At 36.2% G+C, this 16,181-nt stretch overlaps 1 protein-coding gene across 13 annotated transcripts in view; it reads right to left on the reverse strand.

Annotated features, from left to right (window-relative positions):
- The window catches only part of EYA4 (EYA transcriptional coactivator and phosphatase 4), a 259,346-nt gene that overhangs the window by 229,157 nt on the left and 14,008 nt on the right, over positions 1 to 16,181 (reverse strand). For all 13 annotated transcript variants that reach the window (XM_082474687.1, XM_082474686.1, XM_082474683.1 and 10 more), the window contains exon 2: positions 3,226 to 3,324. In XM_082474687.1, coding sequence (XP_082330813.1) covers positions 3,226 to 3,258 — 33 coding nt within the window. In that variant the 5' untranslated portion in view covers positions 3,259 to 3,324. The remainder of the gene's footprint in view (positions 1 to 3,225; positions 3,325 to 16,181) is intronic.

The following is a 16,181-nucleotide window of genomic DNA, read 5'->3' on the forward strand; positions in this document are numbered from 1 at the left end:
GCTCATGATGCCATCCACTGAGATGGGAAGTAGTGGAATAGAGGAGAAAGGGGGGAAAATTGTGAGAGGAGAGCTGGTGAGTTCAGTTTTCATCTGCTGAGTCCATAGACCTCTGTGCTTCCAGTCAGGGATGTCTGCCAGAAGGTAGTTGAATATGCAAGAATGAACACACATGCTCATTAAAGACCATATGAATATATCAGGCTATTGTAATATTTGCTAACATTTATTGAGTTTTTACTCTAAGGAAGGCATGTTGCTGAGTCCTTCTTATAACATCTTTTTATTATCCTCCCCACTCTACAGATGAGGAAGAGTTTGAGAAACTTCCCAATGGTATTTAAGTGTCAGAGATGTCTGATTTCACAACTCAAGTCCTTACCTTACGTTGTATCATGCAAAATCCATTCATTACAGGTTTTAGGACCAGATAACAGTGGGTTCAATTCTAATCTCTGCTACTTAAGAGTTGTTTGAGCTTAATATTCTCTAAACCATAGTTTCCTTATCTGTAAAATGGTGACCATAACAAACACATTGCAAGGATATGGTAAGGATGGGAGATAGTATACAGAAAATGCTACATGTGCATTAAGTGCACAAACTGGCACCTATTGTTATGTCTATGCCTAGAGAAAAAAAAAACAAAACTCTTTCTTGAAGTAAAATAGCTATGATCTAAGTAAATTCCCTTTCATCTTATTATGAGCTCTCTTTTAATTTCACCCTATTTGTTCTATATCTTAATAAACACTAAGTATCATTTTTCAAAAAGCTTTGAGACATTAATCAATATACTCTGGAAGATTTAGTCATTTAAAGATTTTGTTCAAATAGGAATCATTTCAGTGTAATGGGAGTCGATTCTATAGTGAGGAAAGTCCAAATAAGAAAACTCAAATGCGATAAGGCATGGAGAGAGCTTTGGACTTGGAGTCAGAAGACCACTGCGAAGTCCCAACTCTGACTTGGGACTTAATAGACTCAAGCGTCCCTTTGCACATGGACAAGATGAACAGATGAGCCTGTATGTTCTTGTAAGTCTAAGAATGCTGAAGAAGAAGGCTTTATGATGTTTATAAAAACCAAAGCAATTAAGCCATGAACACTTGATGCAAACTTCAAGTTTCCTGTGGTTTAAAGCAGTAGCGCCCACTCTTGATGGCCTATCAAACCACTCCACGGATCAGAAGCTGTCAATTTGACTCTGACGGGCTCATAACCCTCAGATGGAGAGTTCAGTGTTGGCGAAGGAAAAGAGAAAGGGAGGATGGAGAGCACTCTTTCCTTCTCTCAAAATCTCTCCCATTCTCACCACCGATTCAGCAGTTGGGTTTGAGCTGAGGTCACCCAAGACTTCTGATTCTCAAACCTGGCTGAACATTAACAACACTGAGAACTTAATTTTTTTTTTTTAAATACTGAGTTCCACAGCCCTAAAATATCACTGGAAGGAAACTCTATACGATTTACAAGTGCTGGGTTTCACTTTGTAAAAGGTGGTATGAAGCATTTGGGGTAATAACCTCACTCTAATGGTAAACCTAAAACTATATTCTCTTTAACCTCTTTTAACTGTATTGAAACAAAAATTTGTTCTTAAGTATATACACACCCTAAGGTAATTAACTGGATCAACCATCCCTGTTTGCACAGACTCTACCTGCTTTAGCTTTGAAAATTCCATGTCCCAGGAAATTCCTGGGTCTCTGGAAAACAGGGACAGTTGGTCAGTCTGACACAGACACACACACACACACTCACGCATACTTGCACACATGGACACAAACTTTTAAGTAACCCTCAGTGTGTTAGACAAAAGTACAGATAGACAGTAGTCCTCTCATGAAGCATCGCCACTAAGATAATGTCATCATTCACTCAGGTACGTATATGGTCACAGTTACAGACCTCTGACGGCACTGGGATCCAAAAACATACAATGGCATGGGCGACATATCATCATGCTGACTATCGTCCCTTTTGCTATTGTCTATACTACCAATACTTATAATACTTATAATTCGATAACCAGAATTTTTAAAAAGTACCTTGAAGCCCCTGCCTCCCAACTGCCTTTTGTCTACTTTTGTAAAAACTCGAGCCATTTTTGAGGAATACTATCTCTACTATTTGACAGATTTTTTAATAGCCTTATGGCTTTGTAATTTTTTGTTACATTTTTCCTGTAATGATGCCATGTGAAATTAAATAATAATATAATATACAAAGAAATTAGATAATGGTCATGATGTCTGTCTGTAAATTAAAAACTTGATTATCATTTCATCTAAATGAAATACTTAATAGAAAATAAATTAAATTAACTTAGAATGCCATGTATACACCAGAACACACATTATTCTGAATTTTCAAATTGAACTCGTTATAGAAATCGTTTCTAGAACCACATTATTATACACCAATACACTGTCCTCTATTGCCTGATGGAAACGTGAGACTTTAAGTTCAAGTCATAATTATACAAGCTAATGGAGACTAGCATCAGTCTGCGTAACACACACGTAGTAAGTACACGTATCTCCTTACTTGTGACATCACTAGTTCTCTGTGGGCAGAACAGCTTGGGCCGCAGTTGGCAGAACTGTGGGATTGTGGGGGAAGATCTCCCACTGACGCCAGTTCCACACACTAAAGAACTAGTGTCATGGAGACACTACTAATAAGTTAGGAGGAAAGGCCATATAAATCCTTTCCCTTTGAGAAATCCGAATCTTAAAATGGTTGCCACCAATCTTATGCATTCTTCACTCCGCAAAGAGCTTAGCAAATAAGGAAATCCCTTCAGGACTGTGGTCACCATCCTTGAAATGAACAATAAGCATGCTAGTAATATGCTTCTCCTTTCATGCTTCTGACATTCAACAACACATGCACTATCCAAGCACATCTGGAAGAAAACCCAACAAAGGAGGTGTGTAAAGTTGTTGAGACTGTCAGAAACACTTGGCATGATTTCAATGCCCTCATCTTTCTACCACTGGCTTTACAAGTAGACAATCAAGGAAGACCTCAAAATATGATATCATACATCAGAAAGAGTATACATTTCCAAAGGTCTGTTTTATGATCTTGAAAGAGAATTTAAAAATCAACTAAAAAATAACAAAAAACTTGCTTTTTACAATATATTCTTTTTAGTATGATTTTGAGTAGTCTTATCACAACATTTTTCAGCAAAGCTGAGATTGAATTAAGACTTACTGATTGTTCATTTAAATCCTGGGGGTCTTCCATGTGGTTTTCTTACTTCTCCTGCCACTCCCAAGTAGAAGCAGCTTCCTTCAATCAAAAATGGACTATCTGAAACAAAAAGATGAAAACAAAGTGGAAAAATGAAAAAGTTATCTTGCGAAATTATTTGTAAAATTACCAAAACTGTAATTTACGTGATAGTTGCTAATCTGTAGAAGCATTATTTTTAAAGAACAAAATTCATTATCCCCATATCTGATAGAAATAATGATCTTGAAAATCACATCATAGTAAAACTGAGATATATAAACAGCTACTCAGGCATCCTGCAGATAAGCAAAAACATCTGAGGACAGCTTCAGAGACCCAGGCTGCAATAAACACCTAGTCTGCTATTTTGCTGAGAGAGGTCTGTCATTAAGCAATTGACAGGTTAAAAATTAAAAGTCTGCATTAACCATTCATTTTCTAAAGTACATAAAATTGAAAAAATATAATGTGTATTTTAATATGACAGCTCTCTATTACAGGAAAATTTGTCTTATTCGCCAGACTCAGTTCTAAAACATATAATGTTATAAAATGCACGCCCAATTTTAAAAAGAGAATGAAAATAAGACTATTATGCTAAAGAAGATATTACAGAAATATGTGGGAAGGACAACTGGTCAGTAAACTACTAAAAAAAAGTTCGTCTTTACTCCATATCATACATTAAAAATTTTCTAGGCAAACTGAAGTTTAAAAAGCTCTAAGAAAAATAGGCATATATATTTTTAATTCCCAGATAGAGAAGACTTAGATAATAAAAGCAATGGAATATAAAACAAAAAAGCCGAACACCCCCTTGAGTTCCCCCACACACACAAATAATCACAATTAAAAGATACATGAAAATATAAAAAGAAGTATCTTCGCAAATATCAAACTCAATGGGCTAATGTCCTTAACATACAAAGAGCTCTTACAATCCAAATAGAAAGGCACACACACCCCTAAAGAAAAATGGTCAATCACCACAAAACAATGTTCAGACTCACGAATAAATGAAATGCACTTTAAAATAGCAACGATACATTTCTAGCCCTTCATATTCTAGTTCTAAAATAAAATTAAAAGAATATGAGAGATTAAAAAAGATTTATATAAAAAAGTGTTCATCATAGGCATAAACACAGATATAAATTATTAAATGCACGTTTCAAGGAATATTTGGTGACATCAAAAATTTCTGAGAATATAATTTCAGTGGAAAATAAGTATTCCAATCTGCAGAAACAATATGTTCCCAATTCAGTTTACTGAACATTCAACATATGCAAGCGTTTTGCTCAGTTTTACATATTCCTTACTACAACCAGGTAGGCATGGTTTTAATTTCTGCTTTGCATTATGGTCTACAATAAACCTGTTACTTTCCTTATTAGAACACAAGACATTTTAAAGTGTAAATTGTTTTATGCATACACAAACACAGAGACACAGATCAAACATTTTTTTCTAATTTTTTTCTGATTTTCTCAAATTTTTTCTAATTTTAATTTTTTAATTTTTAAAAGTCATAAAATGGTAATGGTAACATATGTAATGTGATAGTCTCAGTAAGATACTGATTGAGAATACTGCAAAACCAGAAAAGTGTCATTTTAAAGAAAAGCACAATTTTAAAGTGCATTTAAGATGGGAAGGGGGAAGTGTAGATATTAAGGCACACTGAAAGGTGTTGCGGTATACATCTGAATTCAGGAGGATAGGCAGGCAAGAAGTTCTAGATTTAAAGATGTCATTCTTTGTGTTGGAGGTGGACCTGAGAAACGGTGACCGGAAAAAGACCAACTCTTTTCCTTTTACCTCACACCTCCATCTTTCTTCTCCCATTCTCCCCCATCTCCTCCTTATGGACCCTCATATCACATCTGGGTCTCTCTCTCTGCTCCTGCTTCCTGCTGATCTCTTTCTTGCTCCTCCTATCCTAGCAGACCTCCTGATCCTTGGCCCTGCACACTGTCCCCTCCCCTGGTGACCAGGACCTCCCTGGCTCAGCCTCACCTTGGATATGGTGCACACCTTAGGATGTATGGCCACCAGTCTAATTGATGCTGGCTGACCTGCTAAGACTCAACACCTACCAGCATCATGAGCCCTTCCTCTCTCCTCCAGGAGGGAACATTGATGGGGATCATCTCCTTCTGACGGATGGTCCATCACGCCATTTTCTCCTCACTACCTGGATAACAAATTAGCCAAATACTCTCCTGAAGAGGAGAATCTGATGTTCCTTTTCATTCTAATAGATGGGTAAGATGAATGGTAAAAACACTGTACCATAGTACAAAGGGAAGGGACACTATATTCAGCTATGTAAAAACAAAACAAAAAATTTGTATTTCTGAATAGAGAAAAACAGACCCAAAACTGAAAGGACACAACAGATTATGAAAAATATCTTCAATAAATATTATAAACTTTGTGACCTTGAGAACAAAGAAACTGGTAAGGAAAAGTTTAAGAACCTTTTAAGGTCCTTAAGCAAGGATGTGAAAATACAGATCATTATTTAAAATGTAAATAATAAATTTACATTTATTATTTTATAAATAATATATTTACATTTACATTTTATAAATAATATATTTACATTTATTATTATTATTTATTATTTTTATTTTCCAAATAAATTTGGAAAAGTGTTCACTTTCACAGTTGCCAAAATATGTTAACTTAAGCAACAAGCATACATTTTGGATTCCTATATACGTCTTCAATAACTAAACCATTTTAAATATTACTAACACCCAGTTTTGGAAAGGATACAGTGAAAAAGGTGTCCTCATTCAACTGCCACTGATAATGTCAAGTTTTCTAATATTTTTAGAAAGCAGTTCTAAATATTTTTAGAATATTTTTAGAAAGCAGTCTGTGATTGCATTTTAAAATATGCTTAAACTTTTTTACCCAATAACTTTCCTAAGGAGTAAACTATTCCGCTCCAAAAGTCACAAGGTATTCACTACAGTGTTGTTCATAATAAAAACTAGAAGCAGCCTCAACTTTGTAGAGCATTGATTAAACAAATTATGGTCAGTAAATTTAATATAATATAATTTAAGGATCAAAAGTATAATTATAAAAATGACATGGAAAAGCAAAAAACTACTGGTTGTATATTAAGTGAAAAAAATCAGAACACAAAATTTTAGCTATGCTAACAGTAATGTACAACTAAGCGTCTGTTTGGATATTGATTAAAAAGAAACATTAAAAATAAAAATAATTTGATAAAGAATTATATCTTTGGCTTCACATGCTTTGATCACTGTTGATTTTATTTTCTGTGCAATAAATAAAATTTTATTTTTTTCCACCATAATACAGGAGCACAGAGTAAGTAAAACCAAATGATGCTAAAATGATTTTACAAGATCAGTAAAAACCACAGCAAACAATGAAAGTGAATTTTCTAAGTAGTAGACACTTTCTCCAAGTGACCTCTGTGGCTTTCCCTATGGAATAAATGTCAAAGCCAGAGTAATCTCTTTAGGGCAGGTATTCTTTATTCTATTTACTAGTGTCATCTACAGCACCTCGCTCAGTGCCTGGCAAGCATTAGGTGATTAACAAATATTAATTGAATGAATGACAAAATTAATAGTGGATGAAATCATACATAATGTACTTGATGATGTGAACAAAAAGTGTAAACAGCCATATAATTTAACTTTTGAAAATCCTGTCTCAAATATGTGGCTATTTTAAGAAAAATGTTTACCTGTCCTGTATTTTTCAGGTAGAGTCTTGTAATTTTTCAGAAAATTTAATGTTGAGATTAGCCCACCAGGTATTTTCCTATTCACCTGACCTAGCAATAAAATATACATACAATAACATGAATATTAATACCAATGTAATCTATTATTTACTTACAACATAGCATGCTATTTTAGTTTCCTAAGGTGGCTGTAAAAAAAGTACTACAGACTGGGAGGCTTAAACAACAGAATTTTATTCTGTCATAGTTTTGACAGCAAGAAGTCCTAAATTAACATGCTGGCAGGTCCACGCCCTCTCTGGAGGCTCTAGAAAAGAATCATTCTTTGTCTCTTCATATTTTCTGGTGTTTGTAACAATTCTTGGCATCCCCTGGCTTGTAGATGCGTCCCTCCGACCCTGCCTCCATTGTCACACAATATTGTCCCTGCCTATCTCTTCACAGGTCCTTCTTCTGTGTGTGCGTCTCTGTGTCCAAATTTCCTGATTCTTACAGGTACACCAGTCACTGGATTAGCACCCACTCTAATCTAGTAAAATCTCATCTTAACTCCATTACATCTGCAAAGACCCTATTTCCAAATCAGGTCACAGTCACAGGGAAGAGGGTTAGAACTTAAACATATCTTTCGGGGGACACAATTCAACCCACATCACATGTACAGTTATCACACTAAAATGATTATTAAGATGTGATCAAGGTTTAAATGTAATATTTCCAGAGAGAATACACAAGAAGTAAATTAAGGATACTGATCATTAGGAAAGAAGGAATCCTCTTCCAGAAGGGCCACCATCTCAGGGCTCTGGTGAAATTTCAAGTGAAATTAAAAATTAAGACTTCAAGAAAGATGTTCAAGCATAAGAGAATTCAGCAAAAACTAGCCTTTTTCTGTTAACCACTGGTTCAGAATCTATTTAATGTTCCAGTTGGGGAGCTATTTGCATCAATGTTCCATGTTATAACATAATACTTTGCTTTATAATTCCTTAAAATTGAGATTAATTGTTACTTAGTTTAACTGTTTTACTGTAACATGAATTTCTTTCTTTGCCAAACACACTAAAGTACTAAAATATTATGAGCCCGGTGGTTTTATATTATTGAACCAAGTAAAACTACCTGGGCTAATTGTAGACACAGTATTATTTTACATCATAATTTAGCAATGGTTGTTATGCTAAATCCTTTAACATTTAGTTTTCACAAGTATATGAGAAAAAGACAAGAACCCTCTTCGAATCAAGTAAGAGAAGTATTGCCTCTTAATAAAGATATAAAATTAAGGTATAACAGTAACCTCATGCCGTTTTATGAGGCAATAATCTAGTTCCCCGCTCTACTTCAAAACCATTCCCCCAGAAAAGGTGAATTTCAAACAGGAATAATAGCGACCTCACCCATTCTGTGTTAGATGATTTCTTCTGAAGTTAGGTTTTCAACACACAGAAAATTGGTCATATCCTTTTCTTGAACCCTGCTCTAGACATGAGGTGGAAACTCCTGTCTCTTAGAATATCAGAATAAAATAATCAACAATTCTTCAATTTAAATAGTTAATGAGATCTATACATCAAAAATGTTAAAAACAATTCTCAGAAATGGCATGAGGTACTTAGGCTTGATCCAGGTGGTAGACACAGCAAAGGACCCTGTGCCTTCAAGAAAGAGAAGATGTTGAACGAAGTCAGAGGAGTTTGGGGAGCCTGTGTGATGTAGCCCTAATCCTGTGTCTTTCTAAGCAAACCATCAGTAAAAATTAGATTGTCCAGGCATGCTTTACCCTGGCTGAATAAACGCAAACCTGAAGGGGGAGTGGGTGGTGCTCTCTGTTCCAGGGCTGGCATGGGATGAAGACAGAAGCTGTACCACCAAAAACTACACCTCTGGATTACATACACATGTGGCAAGGCCGTCCACTGGTCTTTAAAGCTGAACACCTGGGCTTTGTCATCCACTCCTTGCCCACTACGCTCCACATTCAATCAATTACCTAGTAATACCTCCTAGAGTTCACTCCAATCTCTCCATGTTTCTCTCCTCACTGCTACCATAGTAGTGCAAACCCTCGCCATCCCTGGACTGGAGCAGCGCCCTCCGAAGGGTCCCCTAGTCTTGTTCCCTGAACCTCATTTTTTCACAGTGCAGTCAGAGTGATAAGTTTTAAAATAAAGATATGATTTTATTCTCTTAAAACAATTCAGAGGTATACCCCTTCCTTGGGATAAACCAGAAATCCTTTCATTGGTCCTACCTGCAGCTATGGCAGTACATCTCTCTGCCAAAATGCCCCACAACAAGTAATCAGAAGTCAGATGCTTTTGCTGCCTGGGACCATGGACCAAAGTGGGAGTTCTGAGGAAGACCTCCACCTTCCTTCCCCCTGTGGTCGAGGCCTTATTCCACTGTTCTCACCATCCCCTCACTCTTCGCTACCATCACTCTGCCCTGCAGCCAAAGACTGGGACTTCCACTGGGAGTCTCCTGTGAGGGTGCTTACACAGTAGAGGCTATGTTTGCTTCTTGCTGCAGCGCAAAGAAAAAAGAAGGGGGAAGGAGACTACATTCCCCCACCCATGTTCCAAATGTCTAGTATATTCCTAGGGAAAGATGTAAAGATTGCAGGCCATCCAAACTCTTGTTCTAGCCCCTGTGCAGACTCTGCAGTGGGGACAGAGGTGTGTGGATAGTCCCATCCGTAACCTCTGGCACAGCCCCCTTTTAACCCAGGTGGGAGCTTTGGAGGATTTATTACACGTGCAGAGTGTCCTGGGCCAAGGGAGGTGTCACTCCATTGTATTCCATCATTCAGACAGCTAACCTATTGTTTGACTTGCAGATTATCAAACTGCAAGTTAATTTTCAAAAACATTTGTGTACCAAATTAAGGCTTGCTTGCATGGGGTTATATATACACCTATTACACTGACCCATATTCAGCTTATAACACACTAGGTCCGCCAGGGCTTTCCGAGTGACACCAAATTACCTCAGTCTAATGACTCGTCACAATCTTTTCCAATGGCTTAGGATGTGGGCTTGGGAAAGTACCAGGCTAGTCCTCCTTCAGTGGTAAAATCTCTAGGATATAGAACTTGGGAGCTCTTTAATGCCATGAGTAAAAAGCTGATCTGCTAGGGAGAGACAGAAAGGAGCTTACCCAGAAAGAGAATCAAATGCGGGAGACAGCAAGAAAGTCCTGGTGGAATTGAAGCCCCTGGATCCTGTTACTCCTGAAGCCTCACTGTCTCTCTTGCTCTTCCTGCTGCTTCGTTGTTCAATTCTTCCTTGGATTCCATGAGCGATCCTCATAATCTTCAACTAAATTCTCTCCTTTACTAAGCATATTGTCTCACATAAAACTGCAATTGTATAAGAAGTCTAACAACTTATATTCCCATTACATTCTTGAGATATTATAGCTGGGATCAACCGTCAATAAGGGCATTGCTTTCACATCCTCTGCACCAAGATCCCATCATTTCCCTACAAATTTCATTAATGGGTCTGTAAAGCTGGGTCAGGCACCGGCTGGTTTCAACTGCTCAGGCAGCACGCCACAGAGGGAAGCCAACAGCACAAAGAACACCTAGTTCCAATTCTATGGCCATCTGTTCAGATAGGTAAGATGGGCATTCTGTGACCACGCACATGACTCTTGTCCCTGCTTATACAAAAGGAAAACAGCAAAGGTGTCCAAGAAACAGATCTGGGTGAACAGTAGTGCCTGACTTCAATCGCCTTAAATGAAGCCAAGCTACAAAGTAGATGCTGAGCTATTTTTGAACTGTTTACAGAGATAGGGCATGGACTTTGCACAATGGTCCATTTAACACAAAATGTTTAAAAATAATGTGGTTAATTTCTCATGCTAAAAAATTATAACAAGCTGAATTTCATGATAGACATTTGGGTCCTTAGTGATAGGTGCATTTGATAGCAGTAATCTTCATGGAATTATAAATTACCATCACTTGATTTTTGACAATAAGGGCCAGCCAAGGTTTTCTATTTTGTTTGTGTCTGCTAACTGTTGATGGTTGGCTAGTCAACTTAGAAAACATAGACGCAGTTGTAACCAGCTGGTCTCAGAGAAATGTCTAAAAGAATTCTGAGCTTGGGCAACTTTTGTTACACCTACAAACTCAGACTGACTCTGTAAACTTACTTTCCTTTTCACTTGTTGCCCCTGTTGCTCCTCCCAAACTACACTTCACACTGACTCTTTCTGCATGCACTGTAATAGTTCATCTAACTGGCTCTCCTGTAGCTTGGCAGAAAAAAACTATCTGAGCCCTTCTTTATAAATAGTCTGATTTTTTCTCAGCCATAAACCTCTCTTCCATATCTAGGAACCCTTTCTGATGAAGAATATAGTACCACATGCATTGCTGAACACATATCTGCTGCCTTTACACACTTCTTGAGAAAAATGTGTTGCAAATTTAAAAGAATTGAAGAATACATCTTCTAAGTTTAGTATTCAGCTCTTGAAACCCTAGAAGTCTAAAAAATGGCTTGCTGGAGGAAATATAAATTTAGTGATTCCTAGTAAAGACTTTTGGAATAAAACAAGTCTATACGAGAGTCCTTGTCCTTTCAGGACACCTGAAAGTCCTACTTTTCATTTTAAGGGTAGAGGATCCAATGTATAACAAAGTAAACATGAGAGATATAAAATATAGCAGTAACTTTGACTTACTGAAAGACAAGTTACATGCTTGAATTGTGTCTATAGTGAATAATAGTTAAGAGTTTAATTAAATATAATGCTATTTGCCTTCCTAAAACTTGGGACACCTAAGGAGAATTTTATTCATCTAGATTTTTTAATTGAGGCATCTAAGAAAGTTTGAATACCTTCTTTTCTCTCAATAAATTTCCCTATAGCATTGGAGTATAAAAGCATCCACTGACTTTGTAACTGCATTAAGAGTAGGATCACATTTACAAAATCTGCCATTATAGCTTCTAGAAATCCAAAGAATTTCCTAAAGGCTAAAGCTGAAAGAATTCATAAAATAATATCTCAAATATATTTGGTGTTGCTGTTCAATTCCATGTTTTGCTTCCCTGCAATATGTTTTGACTTTAAGGGCAAACTTAGAAAGAAAGAAAGAGAGAATATGAATGAAATCCATAGCACCTTATTTCTTTGTCTTGGGATCATGAGGAGTATAGAAGTAAGTAGGGTTTAATAGACTGATCATATGAGTTTATAGGTACAATACTTAAAGCGTCTTAGCTCCATTGAATACAACCATCTACTTCTCTTTCCTTCTGTCAATTCTTCCTTATATATTAGTTTAAAAACTCTACCTTTCAGAACTTCTACTTTGGTCTGCCCACCAGAACCACAAAGCAGAAACTGAATCCCGCTTTCATATGTATAGCAGGCTATTAGATATTAAGAGAGTGCTATCATTCATGTCACCCCTAAATCTTTTTTTCTTCAAGTTGAGTACCCCTAGTTAATAAGACCACATCTTTAATTTAAAAAGTCTTTGTTTCCCAACGGGAATTAGGGAGGAATTCAGTCAGCCACAAAAGCATAACTGCATAGGAAATGCATTAAACAGAAGGTAGATATGAAGTAGGTCATAGTACATCATTATTTTAAATTATAAATTGACATTAAATCGATACAGATCAGCATTAATGTATAACAAATATTACATTCATACCCAGACAAAAAATGGAAAGGAAATCAAACTAGCTGAAATGGAAATTAATAACAATAAATTTTCAAAGCTGTAAGAATGCTCCTTTGAGAAAGGCCCTAGGGGTTTTGTTTGTTTGCTGGTTTGTTTAAGACTGAATTATTCTCTGGAAAAATTAAAGCAGAAAAAAAAAGACTAATGTTTAAACTGCAGGAAGGTTGGTTTGCCTAGGACTTGGCCATAGCTGAGCCTGTTTGTAGAATCTACAGGTTTGGTTCCCAGGGCTCCAAGTGCTCTTGGGTCTCAGGACTGTCTTGGGAAAGAACTCTTCCACGGGAAGAGCTGGTGAGCCATAAAGCCAGAGCCAAGTCTGAGTCCTAAGTCTCAGCGCTGCAAGAAAAGGACAAGAAAACAAACCAACCAAAAATGTGTTAAGTGAACTCTCTGGAGAAAAGGTGAAGGACAGATGGCATCCCTCTGTCCTTTGGATTCTCTGTTATAGGGTGCTGTGCAGGGGGAAGATGCAATATTTTGCTGATTTGAAGCTACCTGTGGCACCAGCTGTTCCATCAAGGAGAAGTGAGGTCTGACCCAGAGAAATACTATTTGCTTTTTTAATACGACAAAGGGTGGAGGAGAAAAAAAAGAATGAAGCGGGTGAAGAAAACTTGGGAACATACTGGTTAAATGAGTATGAAAAAGATCACAATGAATAGGAATTTAAAATATGAGACTTGAAACTCAGGAAGCTGAGAGAGGAGCAGAATAATCGGCCCCCTCCTGATTAAACCAAATATAAAGACACCGGTTATAAAGATGTGGACGCTGGTCTTCCTGTACTTTTGACGGCTGTTGTGGTTTCTCCTGGTCATTACCCTGCTCCAGAGCTACCTGGGGCTTCCACCAAGTTCTCGTTCAAACGCTTGAACAAACTATGTTAGCCCTGAAGAAGCTTTAGATGCTTCTCATAGACACTGCTGTGGCCTGAACATAGACAATCCAACTTAGGTTTTAATGCCTTAATATTTTTTCATTGTCATGAAAAAGAAAAATACAATGAGTTTCTTTAAATAAAATATCCAAGATATATAAATGCACAATATTATTTATAGTCCCTACATTAAGACTGTATCTTGCAAAAACATGGTTTCCTGTATAACGTATGAATGAATGAACAAATAAATAAGGAAACACTCTTAAGGCACATGTCAGGAAATAGAAAACTTTAATTTCATGAAGGTTCGGACTGAATCAGGCAAACAGAATCGTAGATTTCCGCGTCTGCCATGATTCAGTGTAAGGCTTTGGGAAAACCTTGTAATTTCTCCATACTTCAGCTTCTCACCCTATAAAAGGAGTATATGGCTTGAAATTTAATTCCCTCACAGCAGTGAGAGTTTTGATTCAACATTTATAAAAGGCTTTTTAGCTTCCCAGATTAATAGGCAAAATACTGTGGTAGCTGTATAATCCACTTTCCAAAAAGTATAAAGGTAACTGGTCAAATCTGAAGTAAAATAATACTTGACTTGAGAAATAAATACCAGTCATATTTATTACTTCTCCATTCTGTTTTCTAAGTAATAAAAATTATTTCTAACAGAAAAAGTATCAAATTAATATTCAAGCCAGTTGAAGTGTTATCATCACAAGCTTACCTACGTTTGGGAGAAGGGGAGTTGTTTTGTTTTTCCAGACTGTCCCGCGTGTTTATATGGTAAAGTCAGGAATGCTGGGCATGGTTTTGAAGGCCTCTAGCGTATTCGTTGGTTTCTGGCATTCTAATGCACTCTACTCTTATAACCATAAAAGTACTCTTGAGTGCTTCTGGAAATATATAACAAATGCTTAATCAATTTAAGAGTGTTTTAACTGCATACATGAAATTTCTTGGGAGGAAAATGTTAGCTATTCTACACGCATATAGTACTTAAGTTAGCAAGAGTTCCTTCTCAAAGGCACAGAGCAGTTTCCCCATAGTAATATAATTTTCAGTTTTATGTGCCTAAGTCCTACTGAATCCCTTAGAATAACAGGAAATTCTGCAGGAAGAAAAAACTCACAAAAATTGATAGCTATATTTACCCAATGCTGGAGGAATAAGTTAGCTATTTTGAGTTGGATTACTCTTTTAAGGCACTAGATAACCATTAAAGGTTAGCCAGAATCTTAATTAACCAGAAACTATAAGAATTGAATATTCTGGAGACAGACTTTTGTACATATAAGACTCTAACAGTAAAGCCAACTGATTAACATACTTCATTTTAAACTTCATGTGTCGTGATACTTTAGCCAGGACTCGAGTAGCAATTCTCTGGATTTTGATGCTTTCACTTTAATTTTCATTAAACAGATTATGACATTTCACAAATTTACAAATCAGAACACTGATAAGATACAGTTGGTATTTGGGTAATATTTAATAACATTCAAAATGGAGTGATCTCATTTATAGCAATACAATGTCTATGCCTTTCATCTACATGTTTAAATGCTATAGTAATATATGTAAGGTGCTTACAACTGTGCCTGGCACATAGTTGGCTCTTAACAGAATAATAATATACAATTCCTCACAAATTCTCAACAATATTAGAGTTTCTCTTAACAATTCTTATAAATATTTTATGGTGCTAAGTAAAAACATGTCATGAATATTATATACACTGAGTTTTTTTCTTCCTACCAAGTGGTTTAAGAACTATGAATATATATAATAATCATTCATGTAATGGAGTAGTAACCATTCTTAAATGAGATATTAACTACATATAACAGAGATTTGTTATATATGTGGTTAACAGAATTATTTGCTCTTATCAGTGAACTCTTCCAATTAGTGTGTGAGTCTCATTATTAACCAGAGCACAAATAATTACAGCGTCAACTTAGCATAAAATTTTGCCCTTGGCTTTGACGAGAAAAATGCAAGTATCATCACAGGGGCACAAGGTGTTACAACCTTTTTGAAAAGTATTTTGGCACCATTTATGCAAGCTGCACACACTCTTTCATCTATTATTCCTACATCTAGAGTTTTACCTACAGGAATTTGGGTCAGTTACACAAAAAGATACATAAAAATCATGACTGCAGCAATCTTTGTAACAGTAAACCCCCACAAGCAACCTAAATATATACCAGGAAGGGAACAGTTAAAGTATAAAACATATTCATACATTAAACAAAAGTACCCCAAACTATATGTAATGATATGAAAAAGTATCCAAAATACAGCCAATCAAAAGCAACTTTAAGACAACTGATGATGCATTTTGGCCTAAAATGTAAAATAAAAATAAATTACATCCCCATAAAATTCTTACATTTACACATGTATAGGAAAAAATATCTGAAAGGAAGCACACTGAAGTACAACAATTTGCCCTGATTTGTGGGATGTGGAAGAGATGGATAAAGTGAGGGATATCAACTTATTTTAAATATATCTATTATCTTTTTAAATTTTATTGAAGTATAGCTGATTTACAAAATTGTATTAGTTTCGGGTGCACAGCAAAGTGATTTGGAGA

This window comes from Balaenoptera physalus, assembly GCF_965194825.1.
Source record: "Balaenoptera physalus genome assembly, chromosome: 9".
Classification (NCBI taxonomy): Eukaryota; Metazoa; Chordata; class Mammalia; order Artiodactyla; family Balaenopteridae; genus Balaenoptera; species Balaenoptera physalus.